The sequence below is a fragment of the Martes martes genome (genome assembly GCF_963455335.1).
Source record: "Martes martes genome assembly, chromosome: 7".
Lineage (NCBI taxonomy): Eukaryota > Metazoa > Chordata > Mammalia > Carnivora > Mustelidae > Martes > Martes martes.
In genome coordinates, this window is record NC_137894.1 from 78,414,282 (window position 1) to 78,435,692 (window position 21,411).

Genomic DNA, 21,411 nt, shown 5'->3' on the forward strand with positions numbered 1-21,411 from the left:
AACTGCCTGTCAAGCATGCCAGATAAATGAGTTTGCCTCCTCACTCAGTTGGATACCCTAAATATATATAGCATAAATAAAAGCTAATCAACACCTTTTCATAACAGTGAAAAGAGTTGCTATATGGCAGGAAAAAAAAAAAAGTGTGCCCTTGCTTAGTGGTGACCGAAGCCATATTTTACAGTGGAGAATGCATTTCTTAATGTTGGTTGCAATTTGTGAAAGCTTTCATGGTAATAACATATATATGTATAATCTTGTATTAAAAATACAAGGTGGTCTGGATTTCCTGAGTGCTAAAATAATCGTGAAAGTTACATTAACTTTTTTATTGCATCACTCTATTTCAGGTAAACAGAAATGAAGGTAAAGGAACCTTACTATCTGCTTAAGCAATCCATCCTTTGCAGGGAAAGCACTAGAACTGTTCAAGAATTGTTGCAAATTACATGCATTGTTCTTTCAAAATGTCAGTTACCAACATGCTACAAATCCTGGGCTCTTGGAGGAAAGGGGAAACATAACAGAAGATAACCTCTCTTTTTACTTGAAGGCAATGTGACCTTAATGCCAGGCACTCTAAATTTACACAATAAAAAAGGAGCACTTTCACTGAGGAAGAAAATAATTTTGCATGTCAACAGTTTCTTCTCTGGAACTTCAAATGTCAGAGTTGGTCTACACATAGAAAGTAGAGTAGAAGGCATAGATTATGTGGAAAAATCAAGAATAGTGATGTCAGGAACATCCATTCCCATAGTATCTGATCCTGCCTAAGTTGACAGGGGCCTGGGTCTGGGTTTACGAATTCACAGGAAAACTGAAAGAAATGATCTGGAAAAAGGCTGTCATACTGACTACTGCCTTAGAGATACCAAGGAAAAGCTGGAAAAGTATGCCATAAACACAGTTCAAGGCTATAAAGGTTAGCCTCTCCCTTCAAAAATAAGTGTAACTTAAGGGCTCATAAGGGTAATTTTATAGTGTTTTATAGACTCTTAACATATAACAGTGAATGGTGAACGCACAGCGCTCTGTGTGTGTGTGTGTGTGTGTGTGTGTGTGTATGCACACTTGTGCTTCTGAAACATGGTAGAACCAAAAGCTAGATTTTAATATAACTCATTTAAAAAAGAGAGAAGATGATGAGACTTTTTCCATCAATTTTGAGTTTAAAAAATACAAGAAAGCACAACCTCAATACAAATATACCACTTAGTAGTATTTTCAATGCCCAGCTATAGAAAAATAGCACCCAAAACACTGGGCTATTTGGAGAAAGAGTATATTTGTTCCTAACTTCTGGACATTGTTTCATCTTGCATTTCACTATATTTATTATCAAAATGGCAATATTTTTACTCTTCTTGAGAAGGAAGAGAGGAATTCATCTGATCAAATAGAACCAAAAAGTAGAAAACCATGTCTAATGATCGAAGTAAAATCTCTTATCTAAATATTTCTGAGAACACAGATAAATACATTAGAATTTGAATTATTTCTCAAGTCTCTGGAAATCTAATTCATAACACCAATTCTAATCTTCCACTTTCCTCACACTTCATTATTATTTCTCTTAGACAAAACTTTACTTCTTTTTTTTGAATAGAAACATTCATGAAGACACAAGCTCTCAAAGTTAACATTGAGTAATCTTTCTTTTCTTTCCTTCCTTCCTTCCTTCTTTTCTTTCCTTCCTTCTTTCTCTTCTTTCTTTTCTTCCTTCCTTCTCTCCCTTTCTTACTTTCTCCATAGTAGTCATCTAAGAACCTACTAGGACCTCTGCAGTTGTGACTGGTCAGGAATTAAATGAGAAGGGACTGAAATCTGGCCAGGTCTGGCATGACAATAGACTAAACAACTGTCTCTTATTGATAAGAAGGGGTGGAGGCTGTTTTGCAGGGCAAGGTAGAGAGCAGTGTTTTGTGTCTTAAGGCTTGGCTGTGGGAAGAGTTAGGAAAGCCACGGTCCCTTTTCTGAGGGGAACACAGGCCCTTCAGAGCCTGCTCTAAAGATCCGTAAGTTCCCAAGACCTATATGCTTGTAAGTGCGGGCAAGTGGTAAATGCCCCTCTCCTGGGGGCGGGGGAGTTCATGAAGAACACTCCTGAAGTGTTTACATTTAGAGTTACACATCTGGAAGTTTTTGTTCAGAGCATGAATTAATAATGTACATGTACTTAATATTACAGAGCATGTAACTAATAAGAAGGCAGACAGGGTGAATGAAATCAGGCAACAGCTGATTAGTAACACATTAAGCAGATCACATACTCAATTTTACTGAAGGGCTCCTTCCTGACAAACCCACCACTGCACATACTCTCCTAACTCTCAGGGGATGGAGATGTGCTGGTTCAAGAATTCTTGGATGTCTTTCCTCACTGAACATATACACTTCCCAGGTCTGAATCTGGAGAAATAGTTTACACAATCATCAAAAGAAATCTTGCAATATCTGGCAAATGTACTGCATGGACGTTATGGTGCATATTTCAATGGAAAAATGACTTTTTAATTCAGATGAATCACTAGGATTCCAGGAACCCCAGAACACAAGAGTAATAACAATTCAAGTCTCTATTTCTAGATAGACTTTGCTACTTTGGAAAATATCCTGGAAAATATTTATTTGGTCAGAAATATCATCATAGTTTCATTCAGGATTAGAAATAGCCCCCCCCCTTATTTGCTCATCTGAATAGAATCTACCTAGACTATGATAAAGCATATCAGGATATCCAGTAACTGATAGATAATTCAATACTGGTATTTTCTTGTCTTTTTTTTTTTTTTTTTAATGAGCAAAACCAGTAAATGAATGAATCATTTGTGGGGGAGATTTTTCTAGGAAAGTATTCAGGCATGAGTTCCTTTTAATACAATGCTTATGTAATTAAATGTGAGTCAGTAAACGTTATAAAAGTAATAGCAGTTTGTGGCAAATTATTATTTAGAAAATATGCATCCTTAATAACAAGTTAAACTGAATATTATCTAACTTTCATAAAAACTAAAGGATGCAAAAGGAGAGGATACAAAACAGTCAAACACAGGGAAAACTTTTGGAATTAGCAATTTATTTCCTAATAATTTCTGTAAGGCAGTCTGAATATTAGGAATTACCAAAAGGACTAGACTAGAAGCATTTAATTTTACCAAAAATAGATTCTCTGTAGAGCCCTTTAACCTCAAAGCAATAACAGCAAATGATTCCTGAAAGATATTTAAAAATAATTTTAAAACTTTAGTAAAGTTCTTAAATTTTGAAAATTCCATAGGACCCAACTTATTTAAAAAAAAAAATGTATCATCACTTATATCTTGTGACTGCAAAGGACAGCACTGTCTTAAATTCTGCTTCATTTTCTACTTTGACTTCAGCTCCTTTACTTCAGGGAAAAAACATTCTCCTCAGTCATTTGCAAGAGTATTATGTTTAATCTGGCCATATTGATTAATTTCCAACAGTCTATTTATATAAGAAAATGAGTGAAAATACGTCTTTTCTCTGTCAAAAACAGTGTGGGAAAAGACAGCAAAAGCACACGGGAAACTGAAAATATGCTTCCACCACAGATGAACAGAGGATTAATCATATATAAAGATTCTCAGCAACCAATAAGCAGCTCAACAGAAAAAAGATAGGCAATTCACCACAGATGAAATACAAATGGCCAATAAATATATGAAAAGCTGTTTATCCTCCAATAAGGAAATAATATTTAAGCACAGAAATTTTTCACCTATCAGATTAGTAAACAAAACAAAACAAAACAAAACCTTTTAAAATACTGATAAAATCTATTGTCAGGAAGAATGTAAGGCAGTAGAAACTTTCATACACTGTACTTCTCAAGGTTATAAATTTAAACATTTACAACTTTTTGAAAACCCCGTTGGCAAAAAATTGTATATATTCTTCAGTCTATTTGGCTTCTAAGAAGATAACTTACTAAGTACATTCAACAAATGTTGACCGGAAAACCTACTAACACTTTTACAAATGAACAACAAAAACGTAAGTATGCCTATTTCAGCTATGTCTAAAATAAAAGAAATGAAAACAAACTAATCAATAGGAGAGATTAAGAAAATTAATATATATCACTGCACTATAACACCAGGAAGCTTTTACAAAGACATATATACTATATCTGTTTGTACATTGGCCATTTATGCAAGCTCCACAAAGGCAGATAATTTATTTTTGTATTTAATTTAGAGACTTTAATTTAATTTAATTTAATTTAGAGAATTTAATTTTGTATGCTTTCGCACTCCAGAGTGTTAATTGACCAAGACACGAACGTGGAACCGTGACCAGGTTTTTATAACAATTCTGCAACTTACACTACTGTCACGAATATATTGGTCAAATTTTATGCATCATTTTCTTCCAAGACAAGTATAAAGACAAAAGTCTGCTATCTTTTCAACAAACTGGATATAAACAAGTTCAAGAACAACAGCTTGTGCTGAAAATGCATCTTATTTGCATCAGAAGCCATCCTGTGAAAGCCTAGTGGCCTTTAGGTTGTATAACTTTCACATAAAAGTAGACTATCTCCCTCAGTCCCTTAGATAATCTTTCCTGATTGCAATGTAGGAGAAAGAAGTGAAAAAATGCTTCTCGTTCTTCATTGGCTTCATTCCCAAAGGACAGCCTGAAGGGAAAGATACTAATTCCCATTTCAAATTATGTCTGGAAGGCATTGTAAATTACACAATTTAAATTTGCAAGAATATAAAAAAAAATTACCTAGCTTTCACCCTGGACTTTTCTAAGTAGGGCATGTTTTGAACTAGGATGATTTTTCCAAACACAGAAATTTACTATTATTGAAGTAGATTTCTTCACTTTATATCCTATGAATCAAGATATCTTGACTTCTCAATTCTATTTAACCTAGAACACGTTCTAGTTGTGTTTTCATTAGCTTCCTTTGTTAGAGTTACTTTAATGAGACCATCTAAGAATGGACACTAATAATGGTATTTGAAATTTATAGTCTCTTGAGAAAAATAATATGTCAATTCTCAATTTGCCAGAAGTATGGAAATAAGGAAAACTAAATATTAACATGTCAATTGGTCAAAACAAGTTATCATAATAAAAGCACCCTTGTATACTCTGCTTTAACACTTGATCTAAATGCCTTTCCCCATATGCAGGCTAGCAATTGCTTAAGATAAATAAAAGGCCAGTTTTGGAGGGGTGGGGGCTTAATTAAAACCTCAAGGAAGGAAATTTGTGAATTTTCTAAATATAATTTCTTCTTGGACTGAGACCTTGATATATCCACTTGCATACCATCCTTTTAAAAAAATAATTAAATAGGGTGCCTGGGTGGCTCAGTGGGTTAAGCCGCTGCCTTCGGCTCAGGTCATGATCTCAGGGTCCTGGGATCGAGTCCCGCATCAGGCTCTCTGCTCAGCAGGGAACCTGCTTCTCTCTCTCTCTCTCTGCCTGCCTCTCTGCCTACTTGTGATCTCTCTCTGTCAAATAAATAAATAAAATCTTTAAAAAAAATAATAATTAAATAGAATGTAACAGATAATACATTAAGGATTAAAAGCTCCTTTCTTAAAAAAAAGTTAAGTTCATCTTCAGGCAGTTCTTGTTGTATACCTCACCATGCCAGCTAAAACCTGTGAGTGTGTGTGTGTGTACACACACATTGGGATGGTGGCCTCACTCTGCATGGTTCTGTGAGACCTGTCTTCAGGATACAATTCTAATATGCACGCATTTCAGTTAACATGCTACCGGTGAGGTGTGTGCTGACTGTATTCTGTTCTATTCTCAACCTGCCTTTTCAATTTCCTAGAAAAACCTATGGGCTTTCTGCAGTTCAACAGGTTGGATTCTAAGCTAAACTCTGACTTGATTATTCTCACAGAGTCAATGCAAATAATTGTCTGATGTCAATCTATTAGCATTATGCCGGTTTGTAGAAGATGGGGAAGCATATTGCTACTGTCAGGTAGAATTAGTACCTACCTCAAAGCCAGGACTCACAGGAGACTGAAACATGAAGTTGGAAGAGCAAAAAACAGGCAAAGGTGCAGAATAAAGGGGAAAAAAGACAAGAAAATGATGTTATTTGAAGAAAGCAAGGCATGTTATCAGTAGTGTTTTATATAGATGTATTTTTAAGCAAAATATTACACTAATTAGCCTTTAGGGCCACAGAGACATCTGAGCTGGAAACCACTTTTTAACATTTAAATGGAATTATGGATACTAAGCCAAGACTGCAGAAGCACAGTTTACAATTGTGAGTTGGGAGAGGTGAAAAAAAAAACCTACTTGTTAAGATGTCAGTGATGAAAGACAGCTCCTTCACCTTGTTGAAAATAAATTATAGTCAAAATGAAGCATTTTTGACCTTTACGGGAAAGATTAGATTTTCTTCACAATAATTCATCCTCTCAATGGGAAAAGAATGAAAAAGGTCATCAAAGTAATCAAATGTTACATAGTTGTTATCTGCCTGTGGCGAGAATAACCTGAGGAATAACCAGTATTAGTCAGTGGTTTACAAACCTGGAAAGTCCAACAGTGGGTTAAAGTTTTAATGAGAGAAATATGCCTACAGTGCATTCTTTGCTCATCGTAAAAGTCTTTGCTGCATATCATTGTTTTCTGTCTGATTTCATTCAAGGTTGAAGTATAATTCAAAAATAGAAAGGTTATTCTAAAAAATTGTTTTAAGAGGAATAGCAATGAAAAATAAAAGAAACTTGGTTAAGTAGACTTACATATCCTGTATTTACATGAATATGTCATTTTCATCCCAAATCAAAACTAAAATACAGCTGACTCTTTTTCTTAACAAAAAGGCATGGCCATTGTTTTCTGAACCCCGATATCCCATTCAACAATCAGAGACATTGGGAAGTAGTGGACATTTAGATTGAGGTTCAGCCAAGATTTACTGTTACCCAGTAATACCTGCTATATTTCTAGATTGACATGAAGCAAGTGCAGAACTCAGGGTTAATAACTGCTCGTTTGAACAGATCCAAACAGACTTCTGGGGGTGTTAGAGAAGAAGACCTTCCTCTGCCTTATGGTCCTTCCAGCTGGACTTAGAAGCGAATTGACATGAGAGAGATTAACAGGAGAAAATCAAATTTAATAGGAATACATATGGAAAATTCACACAGACTTGAAATTTCAAAAACAGTGAGGAAACATGAAGCTTATATGAGCTAATGAAGGGGGTAGAGTCTGAGGATACATAAGGGAAGAAGGTCTTTGGGAAGAAGGTGAAGGGAGATGTCTGGAAAAATAAAGCTGCCCTATTATGCAGATAAGTTCCTTAGGTAAAGGGGAGTCTCTATTAATAGCTCTCTTCCTGTTACAGGCTCTCTTTTCCAATGTAAATTTAGGCAGTTGTGGGGGAGGCCTAGAGCTTTTCCTGCATCTGCTGGGTTTTGATTGCTTTTAACTCAAAATAATCTTTATGCCAAAGTGGCCCGTCTTGGGACAGTTTGCCCTGTGTCCCTACAAGATAAAATTATAACCCTGTTTGTTTGTACTTTTACGGAACATTTTCATACAGAGATGGCAAAGCTTTCTTTTTGGGAGAGGAACTCGATCAATTTTCTCAATTTCCAAAATAAGGTATTATCTTTATGCTCATCAACATATCTGATATGTAAAGTTCATGATTTTCTTCTCATTTGTAAGCTCTGAATACCTTTACTCAGGGCTCTCATCAGCATTGTTTTGGCTGAATGCTATTCAGCTCATGATATTTGAAGATGATCTATGCAACATATGTTCACTTATTCCTCTAAGTTACCGTTTCTCAAGGTGCATTCTGCCCCCGAATAGGATATCCCTAGGTTTTATGAGAAAAAGGGATTCCATATTTGAGTTAATATAGGAACACTGATTTCATTATTCCAAGATTTCTGAGACCCATAATTGTTCTTAATAAATATTACAATGTCCAATACACGAATGAACGGAGAAGGACTTCCCAGTATTGTCTGATCAGGATTTTTTTTTTTTTTGCAGAGTATTTGATAGGATCATTACTTTAAAGAAAAAGTTGGGTGGGGGGACACACAGCTCTTTCTACTTTGCTATCAAGGTAGAATCACCAGAAACATATGATGATAAAGATAAAAGATAAAGAGAGCTGCCTATTTCTTTAGTAGTTGGCTGTAATATTATATATAGAACTAAATAACGGAGAAACATTCCATGTTCATGGATAGGAAAATTTAATATTGTAAAGATGTCAGTTCTTCTCAACTTGATCTATAGATTTGATGCAATCCCAATCAAAATCCTAGCAAGTTATTTTATGGACATCAACAAAGTAATTCTAAACTTTAGGAGGAAAAGAAAAAGATCCAGAATAGCCAACATAATATTAAAGGAGAAGAACATTATCGGAGGACTGAGGACTGATGTTACTTGACTTCAAGTCTTTCTATAAAACTAGAATTATCAAGACAGTGTGGTACTGGTGAAAGAAGAGAAAAATAAGATCAATGGATCAGATTAATGAGCCCCAAAATAGTTCTTCGTAAATAGAGTCACCTGATCTTCAACAACAACAACAAAAAAGGCAATACAATGTACAAAAATAGTTTCCTCAACAAATGGTGCTCAAACAACCAAACTTCACATGCAAAATAATAATAATAATGATGATGATGATAATAATAATAAATCTAGACACATACCTTACACACTTCAGAAAAATTTAACTTTAAATGGATCATAGATCTTAATGTAAAACACAATACTATAACATTCTTAGAAGATAACATAGGATAAAACCTACATGACTTTGGATATGGTGGTACCTTTTGAGATATAACACTGAAGGTACAATTAGTGAAAGAACAACTGATAAGTTGCACCTCATTAAAATTAAAAACTTCTGCTCCGCAAAAGACATTGTCAAGAGAAGTAAAAGACAAGTCACAGACTGGGAGAACATATTTGCAAAATGTTTGTAAAAGACACATCTAATAAAAGATCATTACCTAAAATATACAAAAAAACCTCTTAAAACTCAACAATAAGAAAACAAACAACTCAATTTTAAAAATGGGCTAAAAACCTTAACAGACACCTCACCAAAAAAGATATAAGCAGGGGTACCTGGCTGGCTCAGTCAGTAGGGCATGAGACTCTTGATTGCGGGGTTGTAAGTTCGAGACCCATGCTGGGCATCGAGATTACTTAAAAATCTTCAAACAACAAAAAAAGAAGACACAAGCAGATAGCAAATAAGCATATGAAAAGAAGCTCCACATCATATGTTATCAAGAAAATGCAGATTTAAACAATGAAATACAATCATACACCTATCAGAATGGCCAAAATCCACAACACTGACAATACCTAATGCTAATAAGGATGTGGACCAACAGGAACTCTCATTCCTTGCTGGTAGGAATGCAAAATGGTACAGTCACTCTGGAACACTGTTTGATGGTTTCTTATAAAACTTAACATACTTTTATCTTATGATCTATTAATCAAGCTTTTTGATGCTTACTCAAAAGAGTTAAAACTTATGTCAATACAAAAACCTATACATGGATGTTTATAGTAGACTTATTCATAATTGCTGAAATGCAGAAGCTACCAAGATGTTCTGTATTCAGTGCATGGATAAATAAACTGTGGATACCTAGACAATGGAATATTATTCCATGCTAAAAGGAAAGAGTTGTCAGGCTAAGAAAAGACATGGAGGAAACTTCAATGTATATTACTAAGTAAAAGAACCCAATATGGAAAGGGTACATACTACATGATTCTAACTATATGACTTTCTGGAAAAGGCTAAACTATGGAGAAAATAAAAGGAAAACTGGTTAGCAGAAATCAGGTGAACATGAAGAGGGAAGAACATGTGGAACACAGAGGACTTCAGTGAAAATACTTTATATAATATCATAATGATGAATAGACAATTACACATTTGCCCAAACTCAAAGAATGTACAGCAAGATCGAACACTGAGGTGGAACTTTGGGTGATGATGATGTATTAGAGTAGACTCATCAGTATTAACAAAAGTACCACTCTGACAAGTGATGTTGATAATGGGAGGGACAATGCATGTGCGGGGGCAGGTGGTATATGAGAAATCTCTGTATCTTCCTTTCAATTTTGCTGAGAACCTAAAACTGCTCTAAAAATGAAGTCTAAAAAATTAAAAAGCAAGAAACAAAAAAAAATGCTTGTACATATCTTTCTATAGAAAGATACATAAAATCTTTCTATAGAAAGACATATAGTATCTTTCTATAGAAAGACACATATAGAAATATGTGTCTATATACTTTTCTGTTGAATATAAACCTAGGAGTAGAACTATGGAGTCACATGATACACACATGTCCAGCTTTAGAAGATAAAGGCCAACCATTGTCCAAAGCTGTTGAACCAATTTATATCCACACAGTAGTAGTATATGTGAGTTCCAGTTCCTCCGTATCTTCATCAATACTTGCTAATATCGTGGCTTTTTTTTTTTTTTTTTTTTTTTTCAGTGTTAGACATTCTGGTGTGGAACTATTTCACTGTTGATTTAACTTTATTTTATATTTTTAAAGATTTTTACCCACTTATTTGAGACAGAGACAGAGAGAGCGATAGAGAGCACAGGAGTGGGTAGGAGAGAGAGAAGCAGGCTCTGCAGTGAGTAGGAAGCCTGACATGGGGCTTGATCCCAGGGCCCTGAGACCAGGACCCAAGCTGAAGGCAGATGTTTAGCCAACTGAGCCACCCAGGTGCCCCTTGATTTAACTTTAGACTCCTTGATAACTAATGAAGTACGTTATTGGCTGTGCTCTTTTATAAACTGCTGTTCAAGTATTTTTTGCCTGTATCTTAAATGGAGTTGTCTATCTTCTAAATTTTTGTAGATGTTCTTTATATATTCTGGATATGAGTCTTTTATAAGATAGATAACTTGAAAAGATCTTTTCCCATTCAGTGACTTGCTTTCCACTCAATGGTATTTTTTGCTGAAAACAGTTTCTTAATTTTAATGATCTCCAATTTTTCACTCTTTTCCCTTTGACAACAGTGATTTGAGTCTTATTTAAAAAAGCTTTCCAACCCCAACTTCTTGTAGCTATTCTTCTATGTTATCTCCTTGAAGCTCCCAATCTACCTTGATGTGGTGTAAGGTAGGGTCAAGATTCATGTATTCCATATAGATAACCAATTGGTCCCAGAAATAATGTGTTGAAAAGACCATCTTTACTCACAGCAGTAATATCCTTGTCAGAAATAAGTTGGCTAATACATACATACAGGTAGTTTCTAAACTCTCTTTATTCTATTTGATTGGTTTATTGTTCTGTTCTTGTATAATACCACCTTGTTTTTTTAATACTTAAGCCTTGTGCAATACTACATTGTCTTAACTGCGACTTTATAATATGGAAATTCTCCAGCATGGTTCTACCTCAAGGGTTCTCAGCCTCAGTACAACCGACATTTGGGGCCAGATAGTTGTTTGTTGTGGGGGCATGTCGGGTGTATTGACCTTTCTGTGACTTCCTTCCTTCTGAGACATTGGTACCTCAAATCCTGATTGCTTTGGTAGCTCTTGGGTACCTCCAAGTATTATTTTTTTCTCTTTTCTTCTGTTATATTTTATTCAGCTTTTATAATTGTCCCTTGTAGGACACTGATGAGATATAAATAAACTTCTTCATAGTTCTGAGAGAGATCAACTTTTTGTCTAAGACTAAGTCTTATAAAACATGGTTTCAATTGGTTTGACTTTTCCCAAATACCACAAGAACATTTGTAAATTAAAACAAAAAAAAGATGAAAAAAAAATGAGTAAAACAGACAGAAATGACAAGATCATCTAATCCTGACTTCTACGATTTTCTTAAAAGCATATAAAATGGATATAATCTTAATAAGTATATATTATTCTACTGTATATAATGGTAGAATATATTAATGTATCCTACTTAAGAACCTGTTGAGTTTTTCTCATTTCCTTCTAATACTGGTGATGGTTTACTAAAAGGTATATACCCCTGTTGAGTTGTTATGCCATAAATAGACTGCATTTTGGGTCTTCCTAAAAGATGGACTGCCTCATGGTTGTTATAATGAACAGTTTACTGCCAAAATTGGTGACAGACAAAGCCTGTCATATGATCTATGTTGTTATACTTTTTTTTTTATCTTAGCAGTAATATGAAAATCTGAGATTCAATTCATGTGTCAAAAATTAATAAATTAATAGAATTACCAGTGTCTTCATCTGTATGTGAAATGATGATTTTATAGTCAAAATAACCCATCAACAATGGACAGGAAAAATCATTTTCTTAAGTTTGAGAGAAAAATCTATACACTTGTCATGGCATAATTGCAACATGGATGAATAATGGAATTAATAAGCAATGCTGCAATGCCATCTTTTTATCTTGGTCATTGTCTTTTTCAGAAATGGAAAAATATCTTTTATTGTATCTATAACTAAAAGGTTTTATTATTATTGCCATAATATTACTTTTGATTAGGCATTTACTATAAATTTTAAATTGCAATTACTGATCTTTCATGTCTTGCCCAGGGATAAAGAAGGACATAATCACTGTACTCCAAAATGCCTGGGTAGGGCAGGGTGGTTTTGTCCCTATATAAAGTAGCTAAGGCATGACCATGACCCAAGACAACCAGAAAATACGTGCCCTCTCAAAGTGGGCCAGTGTTGGCTTCCTTTCTCAGGTATTGGATAAAAGAAGAGATAAACAGCTATACCATAAGGGCACAAAGAGCTTTGATACATGTAAAACTTGACTTTTCAAATAGTGTCACAAATATTATTTCCAAAGTCATTTCTCATTTAATGGCTACCTGTTGGGCATTTTATAGTACGTTATGAAAATTTATGATAATAATATCTTTCAAAGTATTTTATGGGTCCAGTATTTTCTCACCTCACAAATTTCTGAGTTGGTCACAATCTTATGAGCCTCTTTGACAGACATGGTTAAAATCGGATTTTAAAAAATACATTAAAAAAACATTTTAAGCATTCTACTATAAGAATTTCCATTCAGCAATAAAGCACTAATGAATTTCAAGATTTCGTGTAAAATATAGCTTGTAATCAAGTAATTCAAATGATGAAATAATTATTTAATTTGGTTAAATAAAGCAATTAAATAATTTGATTCAAAAACCCATGTTAAAGACTATAGTTATGTAACCTAAATTATATTTACATATAAATTACATATATTTATAAATATATACATGCATATAATTTAAATATGTAATTCAATTTATACTTATAAAATCTAAATTATGTATGTAATGTTCTATATTATTTATATGGCTGTATGTGTATGTATATGTATAAATGTGATAGATGTATATGTATATATTATAAAAAGTTAACATAGATCTAAAAGAAGGATCTTTAGCATTAATCATCTAGATTCTAATCTAGTCCAAAAACGAATGGCTTTAGAGCTTTAGATTTCTTGTGGGATGTTAGATAAAATTTTAAGAACTTTTCTTGTTAAAACTAAAAATAATATACAATTAATTTACAATTTTGCTTCTTAAACTTATTTTTAAATATTCTATAAGCATCGTCTCAGTGACTGACTTAAAAGTGAGAGTAACTGCTATAACTTGAAAAATCACTACCTATAAAAATTAAAACTAAATCAAGGAATTTCAGACTTGGGAAGCGGACATGAATTATTTGAAAAAGTAAATAGCTTTTGATTTAAGCATCTTCCAATTAGACTATCACTAGTTTCCATTAATGCAACATTACAGGATAATATCACACACAAACATTTTGAATAGTTACCAAACAACATATTCTTCTAGTTAGTGGCAGAATTAAGTACTTGCCTTCCCTCAACAGGTTTCCTTCATGAAAGATAGACTGAAAACACAACAAGGTCTCAAAAGAAAGTCTTGGGAAGACAGACTATAACATTTTCCTATTTACCAAAATGAGCATTCATTTGGGCTATATGTCTGGTTTATGCTGTAACAAAATTTAAATGATATAAAGATCACAATAAAACATTTTCCAAACAAGGGACTCATTGATACACCTTTTTTAGAGATGTCTTCAAAATTTATTGCCTCTCTCCACTCCAAGAAGGATGAATTTAACCTTAATGTTGTAATAATTTTTAATGTTTTTCTTTAATTGATTTTTACAATAGCTAGATTATAAAAAGTCTTTATAATATTCTTTAGGGCACATGGAGTAAATATGGGAAATTTAATGTCTCACACTGTTAGCTTATGTTCTTATTTTAAATAATTCACATAATTACCACAATTTTTACTTGGTTTTGAATGTTTGGAAAAATCCAATTTAACTGTCTTAAAAAAGAATATTTAAGTGATATCCATACGATAAGTATTTTTAGAGCTAATGGAAATATTTAAAGTATTCAAGTCCAATTTTTCTCTCAGCATTTGTCAATCAGTGTCACCCTGACAATATCCCAAAATGTATGCTAGTGATGCCAAGACATTAAAGACTTTCCCATTTTCATAAGAGCAAATCTAAAATTTTCTCCCAGAATAACTACTCAGCTACGTCACAAAGTACTCTAATCATCTTCAGAGAAGAACTTCTTTTATCTCTGGTTTCTAAATTCCAACAAACTATGCTCTGCAATAGTCACACATGAATTTGTGCTGCTCTGGCCTGCTGACCACGATGAAACCTCACATATCTCTAATTGCAGGAGGCTCACAGATAAAAGCAAACTCGAAGCTGTTGGATATTTGATGAAGCACTGACCAACCTACAGCACAGGCCCTGAAGAAACCTAGTCATTAACACCCTGGCTGTGTCCTCCCTCCCAGGGCCCTGTCTTGATTGACACTGTTATCACACTGTCCCACAGGTTCTCATGTAAAAGGATAAATGGATAAACAGGAGGCTGTACCAGGAGGGGCTCATCAGGGGCGCTGGTGGAGAGCTCAGCAGACGCTGTACGGACGGTGCTGAGCCCAGTGAGGGAAACGTTGGAGAGCCTTCTCCTCCTCACGCCACTACAATTGTTGGGGATTTTAAATGCACATCTCTTATGGTAATTTAGACCGCATCCTGGAAAGAGAAAGTAAAAAATGATTTTTGTTCAACCATAAATTAAAAGCTCTTCTAGTATTAAATTATGCATTTTTAAAAATAGTACTGTTTCTTGAGGCTATTTGGAAATTCAAATTTTCTCTTGAGCGTTTCCTGATCTCTTTTCACACTTTGTAAATAGGGTGGGTTTTGAATTCTGATTCTATTGGACAAGCTCAGCATCTACTCTAGTTACCATTTTAAAACAAATGTTCTTTGATAGAATGGACTTGGGTTCTGAGGGATCTAGCAACAAAAACCCAGAGGGATCACCTGAGGCGCATTTTTAACTGCCACAAGTTTTAATGTGAGTGGATACATAAGGGAAAGTTAATCAGAGTGCATGACACTTTTGAACTACATTGATTTGAATCCCGGGTTCACAAGTTTTTGTCTACATGACCTTGCAAACCGCAGTTTTGCTATCTATAGAATAGGTCTAACAACTATGTAGAATTAAGAAAATATGTAGAAAAACTTACATGGTAGTTTCCACAAGGTAGATAATTAGGAACACACCACCTTCTTTTAAATATTCCCACTATTCATTGTTTACATGAGAAACAGGGGTACAAGTTCATCTGCCACTCTACAGCTGAATGACCTTGCATGGTTTGATGAGCCTCCTAAATCTCTGCTCATTTCAACAAAAATTTATTGAATGTCTACTAATCCAAATTCTGACTGAAGATGCAGATATTAATTTTAGTTTGTTGCCAAAATAACACAAAAGAAACATAGCTACAAAATATGGGGGAAATGGTATGAGTGTCAAGTTTCCCGGATCAGAGCAAATATGCTGAAGACAAGAAATGTAAAGAAATGAACAGAACAGAATCTATGCACCCCAAAATCGCTGGAAGACATTTGAGGGAAAGAAGACATTATTGTAGAGGGCACAACGTAAGCAGATAGCTCATATGTTCCCACATGTGATCGACTTGATTGGGGAAGGAAAGACCTTACCTTCACATTTAAGGCCTTGACGCACCAACCCCCACAGCATTTCTCCACAGTGATCACAGAAAGCTGGAGCTCTGTATGAATGAACAAAAAGAGCGTGGGGACGAATCTGAAAGTCTTCAAAGGTGGCAGAAGCTGTAGAAATAGTAAGATCGGAAAATAAGTCAAATGGATACTCTGATCTGTAGGTAATTAGCATACAGGATAATTAATATACAAGTATGGATATAACGCTCTGGGCAAAGTCAGGAAAAATAAGATGCAACGGTGCTTGGCGTTAGCAGCGAGATTCCATTCTTCCTACCCACAGCTTTACCACTGGTGGCACGGCATAGCCTCTCTCCCCTCTTCCTACAAGTCAAAGTCTCAGGGCACTTTGAGAATAGGTAAAATGTGGAAGAAAGCATGAATCAAAGGACAGTACAATCAGATTTACAAATACCAGATGTTACTTTAAAATATTTTGCTTTTCCTTCCCCAGAAAGGCAATCAGAAATACTAATGAAAAAAAATTTGGTGGATTGAATTTGACAGATTAGAAGATGGGATAGCTGAATATGACCATAAAAAGCTACATCAGAAGAGTGGGGCCCCACTGGAAGACAGATGAGAAATCTGAGCATCTTCTTCTTGGGGAGATAGGGTTGTTCGAACTCTTAGGCAATATAAACAACCATTTATTATGACCTAAAAATAACTAAGCAGCTTCTTCAACAATATGTAAGAGGGACTTAAATACACACTCTGGTGAATTCCAATCCACTCCTTAAGAAATACACTTAAGCATCGTGTTGATGATGTGGCGTACTTTTTGTTATTGGATATTGCTACTTATCGTATATGGTACTCCTGCAAAGTACTAAATTTCATTACTCTTTGAAGTTGTATTTTTCCAAATGATATTTTTTATGGTGTTTCAAAAGTAGTTTATGGTTTTTATTGTTATTCAAGTCAAGAAAGATACAGAGAATTGAAAGTTAAAGACCATCCACCTTCCCAAAATTCTAACGGGCAGGGGGTATATCTTTCTGGATTTATTTGCATATGTAGGTTAATGCTGAGCTTACCCCCAACAGTCCAGAGAGAGCTGACATGGGAGGGAGAAGAGCTGGATGCAGCTTTGCTATTATTCAAGCGACACTTCACTTAATCATCATGAGCCTCAGTTCCCAGACATAAAAAGAGATCTGACTGATGGTAACTTCTCCAAGCCCTAAAAGTTTACACTTCCATTAAAGTTAGGACCATGTGCACTTGATTTCATGAGGTTTTATTCAAAGAGAACTTGGGAGGAAAACTTAGGCCTTAAATATATTGTTCTACTCTGCCCCTCTCTCTTCCCTCTGGTTGCCTTCTTGCCTTACTTTTTCAAGACACTTCTGTTAAGCACCTTCAGTGTTATCAATGGTACAAATGGGGATAAAGATCTAATGACGAGTAAGACATCTCTACAGAGCCAACCCATCTAGCAAGAAAGGTAGGTTAAAAACAAACAATCTCCCTCCCCGATAATAAGTATAAAATGACTCCCAAGTTTCAGAGAAAAAATAAAATGTGGCCTACAATATTAAAGAGAACTAAAACTACAACCCATAGATGTTCTGGCTCCCAAATCACTGTCCTTCTCATCATGCCAGCGTTACATTTTATCTTCCCTATCTCCACCCAGAGTTATTATGTCCAATAGTCCCATGCTGTGGGGAATAAATATTCGCAGTTTTCCCACTGCTGCCTTGGAGAGCAGGCTATAGGCTAACAAATCACTCACTGAGTGTACTTCGGAAGTGCTTACCTTGTTAACTCAGGTATGAAGGTGTCATAGAGTGCATACTGAAAATGTAGGCCATTCACCTCTGCTAGGTAAGTGTCCAAAATTATGAGGACAACTCTGAGGGTATCACGTCCCTCAGGGCAAGTGATAATAGAACATTCAGGAAAGTGAATCACTTCCAGCAGAAAGAATATTACTGATGATTCACAGGACATACAACTGGACCGTAATAGAAGAGTAAAAAAAATTTTATTGGGTTGATTGTTCTTTGAGCCTTGAATAAAAGCACTTTATTCTAAATTAATGTGCTTTATTATTGAAAATCAGCTTATTAAAATTATGACTTTTACTCAGTTGGAGAGATAATTAAAATAACAAGAATAATTAGGATTTCTTGAGCTCTTAATATATATTGAATATTATGCTAAGAGATTTAAGTATGGGAAGAAGAAGCAGACCAAAAAACCACCAACAACCACGTACCAACACCATCTACATGAAGTTCTGACTAGTGTTAATATTCTTTATAAAAAGGATATCAACTGAGATAAGTTTGAGAAATTGCATACTATGTTTCTCACTTCAAGATTCACAATATTAGGGGTGCCTGGGTGGCTCAGTGTGTTAAAGCCTCTGCCTTCAATTCAGGTCATGATCTCAGGGTCCTGGGATTGAGTCCTGCATTGGGCTCTCTGCTCAGCGGGGAGTTTGCTTCCCTTCCGCTCTCTCTCTCTGCCTGCCTCTCTGCCTACTTGTGATTTCTGTCAAATAAATAAAATCTTAAAAAAAAAAAAAAGATTCACAATATTATAGTCAATGCCTATCAGTAAAGGAGCATGATTTGGGTACCAGTCATCTACTTTTGTGGTTTGGTCAAAACACATCTAATTTGGGGATGGTAAATTCCCTTTAAAACTGAGCTCTCTTACTTACAGATAAAATTTGTTTTGAAAATATCAAAGAAAATACTCTGTGCAGATCATTAACTCCTTACCTCTTCTTTTCCCCTCCCCCTAAAAAAGTCACCCCTCAGGACCAAACAACTATGATGATACTATAATACCAATTAGTTAATCATTATTGTGGTTTTCAAAATAAGGAACATTAGTATTTGAGAATATGAATACTAAGCTGCGCACTCAGATATTTTTGAATTAATCAGAAAAAATATAAATAATTTACCTGAAGACTTTCAATGACCACACTCCTCCACCCCCCACCCCATTTATGTCAGGTAAGTTTGTTTTTTCACTTTTTGAAGAGGATTAACATTCATAAGCAGTTAGCACCCTTGACTTATGTTTAAATGCCATTTTCTAAAGTTCAATTTTAATATTCTCCTGTTAATTTTAGAATAATTAAATACATTTTTAAAATAAAACTACCAAGTGTGGGGAGGTTTTACATCCATTTGAAATCAAAGCACAACATCCATTCATTATGAATTTACCTGTTCTGCACCCTGGGGGAAATCAGCATTAGCTGAGTGTATGCATGCCATCTCGCCTAATCACAAAATTGCACTTCAGAGATAATCACTTAGCACAGGAAAACAAAGTGAATGCTGTAATTCCATTTCACTTAAGTTTTGGAATCAAAATGGACAGATAAGAGTACGAATATTAAAGTGTCTAGAGACTCCAAGAGAGGAACAATGTGCTATCTGTCAGTTTGTCATAATCAATCAACCGACCTAAATTAAAAGCATGTGACAGGGCTACAAACTAAGCACAATGGGCCCCTTATACTGGTATTTGTGTCTCTTTGATTTGCTCTATTCAAAGTCTATTGTTATACACCAGTGTGCAGGAGAGGAGAAAATGACATGCTTTCCTTAGTCACTGAGCATTTGAAACAGGTAATTGAGCCAAAAACTCTAAAATAATCAGTAGTTCTTTTAAGATTCATTATGAATTGTTGCACAAAATGGAATAAACTGTTTGGTTAGCAGTACAGAAGAAATAAGCCTTCTGAAGCAAAATAAATAATCTCTGGAGGTTAAAATTATTTGCATAATAAAATAAAATAATGTCAGCTCCTCCAAGATTTTCAGTAATTTTTTTTTTATTGATAATTTTGGCAATTTGGGAGAACCATTAACTTTTTTTTTTTAAGATTTTATTTTATTTATTTGACACAGAGAGAGAGAGAGACAGCTAGAGAGGGAACATAAGCATGGGGAGTGTGAAAGGGAGAAGCTGGCTTCCAGCTGAGCAGGGAGCCCAATGGGATGTGGGGCTTGATCCCAGGGTCCTTGACCTGAGCCGAAGGCAGATGTTTAGTGACTGAGCCACTCAGGCACCCCAGAAATATTAACCCTTCCTGGCATCAACAATTTGGGACAGATATAAGAGAAAAAGTTGAGACATTGCAAGTATTATCTCTTTCCATTTTTCACAAACAATCTATGAAGTAGATATTATCATCCCTACTTTACAAATGAGAAAACTGAGTCTCAGAGAAATTAAGGAGCTGTCCTAGATGAAACAGGATCTTGATTCAGTCTTCACACCTGAACCATACAAATTCTTTAAGCTGCTCTGAATCAAATTATCATATTTCTCTGACCATTAAAAACACTATGGAGGGGCGCCTGGGTGGCTCAGTGGGTTAAAGCCTCTGCCTTCAGCTCGGGTCATGATCCCGGGGTTCTGGGATCGAGCCCCACATTGGGCTCTGCTCAGTGGGGAGCCTGCTTCTTCCTCTCTCTCTCTCTCTGCCTGCCTCTTCGCCTACTTGTGATCTCTGTCAAAGAAATAAATAAAATCTTAAAAAAAAAAAACAAATAAAAACACTATGGATTATAAACTGCATCTTTATTTTATTAATCACTAGAAAAGATTTTTTTTAAACTCACAATTAAATATAACACACTAACCTTGTATCATGCATCCTTATCTCAGAGATGCAAAAGATACTGAAAGAAAAGGAGTCCATGTAATAACCATAGAATGAAATTAATTCCAGTTATGATCAACTATCCTTTTAATATGCTTTCTGCATGGACTCCATTTTTTGAAAGCCTTCTGCCTCCAAACAAATAGGAATTAGTAACAATAACTGGTTTTTAAATTGTCACAAAATCAAACATAATACATCACTAACAGCCAGCTGGAATTTTGTGTCCACATGATAACCGGTGTTGCCAGTTATGGCCAAGAGCAAAGCATTATGAAGTTTTTTAAAGCTGTTAAGATTTGTTGTAGATCAATTTGCCTTTCCTCAACCTCCAGAATATTGCAAAACGCTTCTGGATACCATTCCCACATAAAATCACATACTCATCAGTTTTAAGGCTAAGAAACCATTCTGTCCTTTAACATCCCATCATTTTTATCCAGACACACATAATAGATATATATAAATCATCCTCTGTTCTTTGAGAGCTTCCATTGGTGGAATGGTGCCTCCTCAAAAATCAGTTTATTGCATTTGTGAATATCTCAAATTAGTAGAAAGATTTTTTTTTTTTAATACTGAGACCCAAACACTCCTTTGTAACTTCGATATGGTCCACATCTTTCATAAATTAGCTCACGGAGGC

The 21,411-nt window shown here is 35.0% G+C and overlaps 1 protein-coding gene across 1 annotated transcript in view; it reads right to left on the reverse strand.

The window, feature by feature from the left end:
• Nucleotides 1-21,411, reverse strand: part of PRKD1 (protein kinase D1) — a gene marked incomplete at its 5' end in the record, with an annotated part of 327,016 nt that overhangs the window by 64,666 nt on the left and 240,939 nt on the right. Inside the window, 2 exons of the mRNA XM_080808642.1 lie at nucleotides 14,952-15,112; nucleotides 16,100-16,231. Of these exons, the coding sequence (XP_080664768.1) occupies nucleotides 14,952-15,112; nucleotides 16,100-16,231 (293 nt within the window). The remainder of the gene's footprint in view (nucleotides 1-14,951; nucleotides 15,113-16,099; nucleotides 16,232-21,411) is intronic.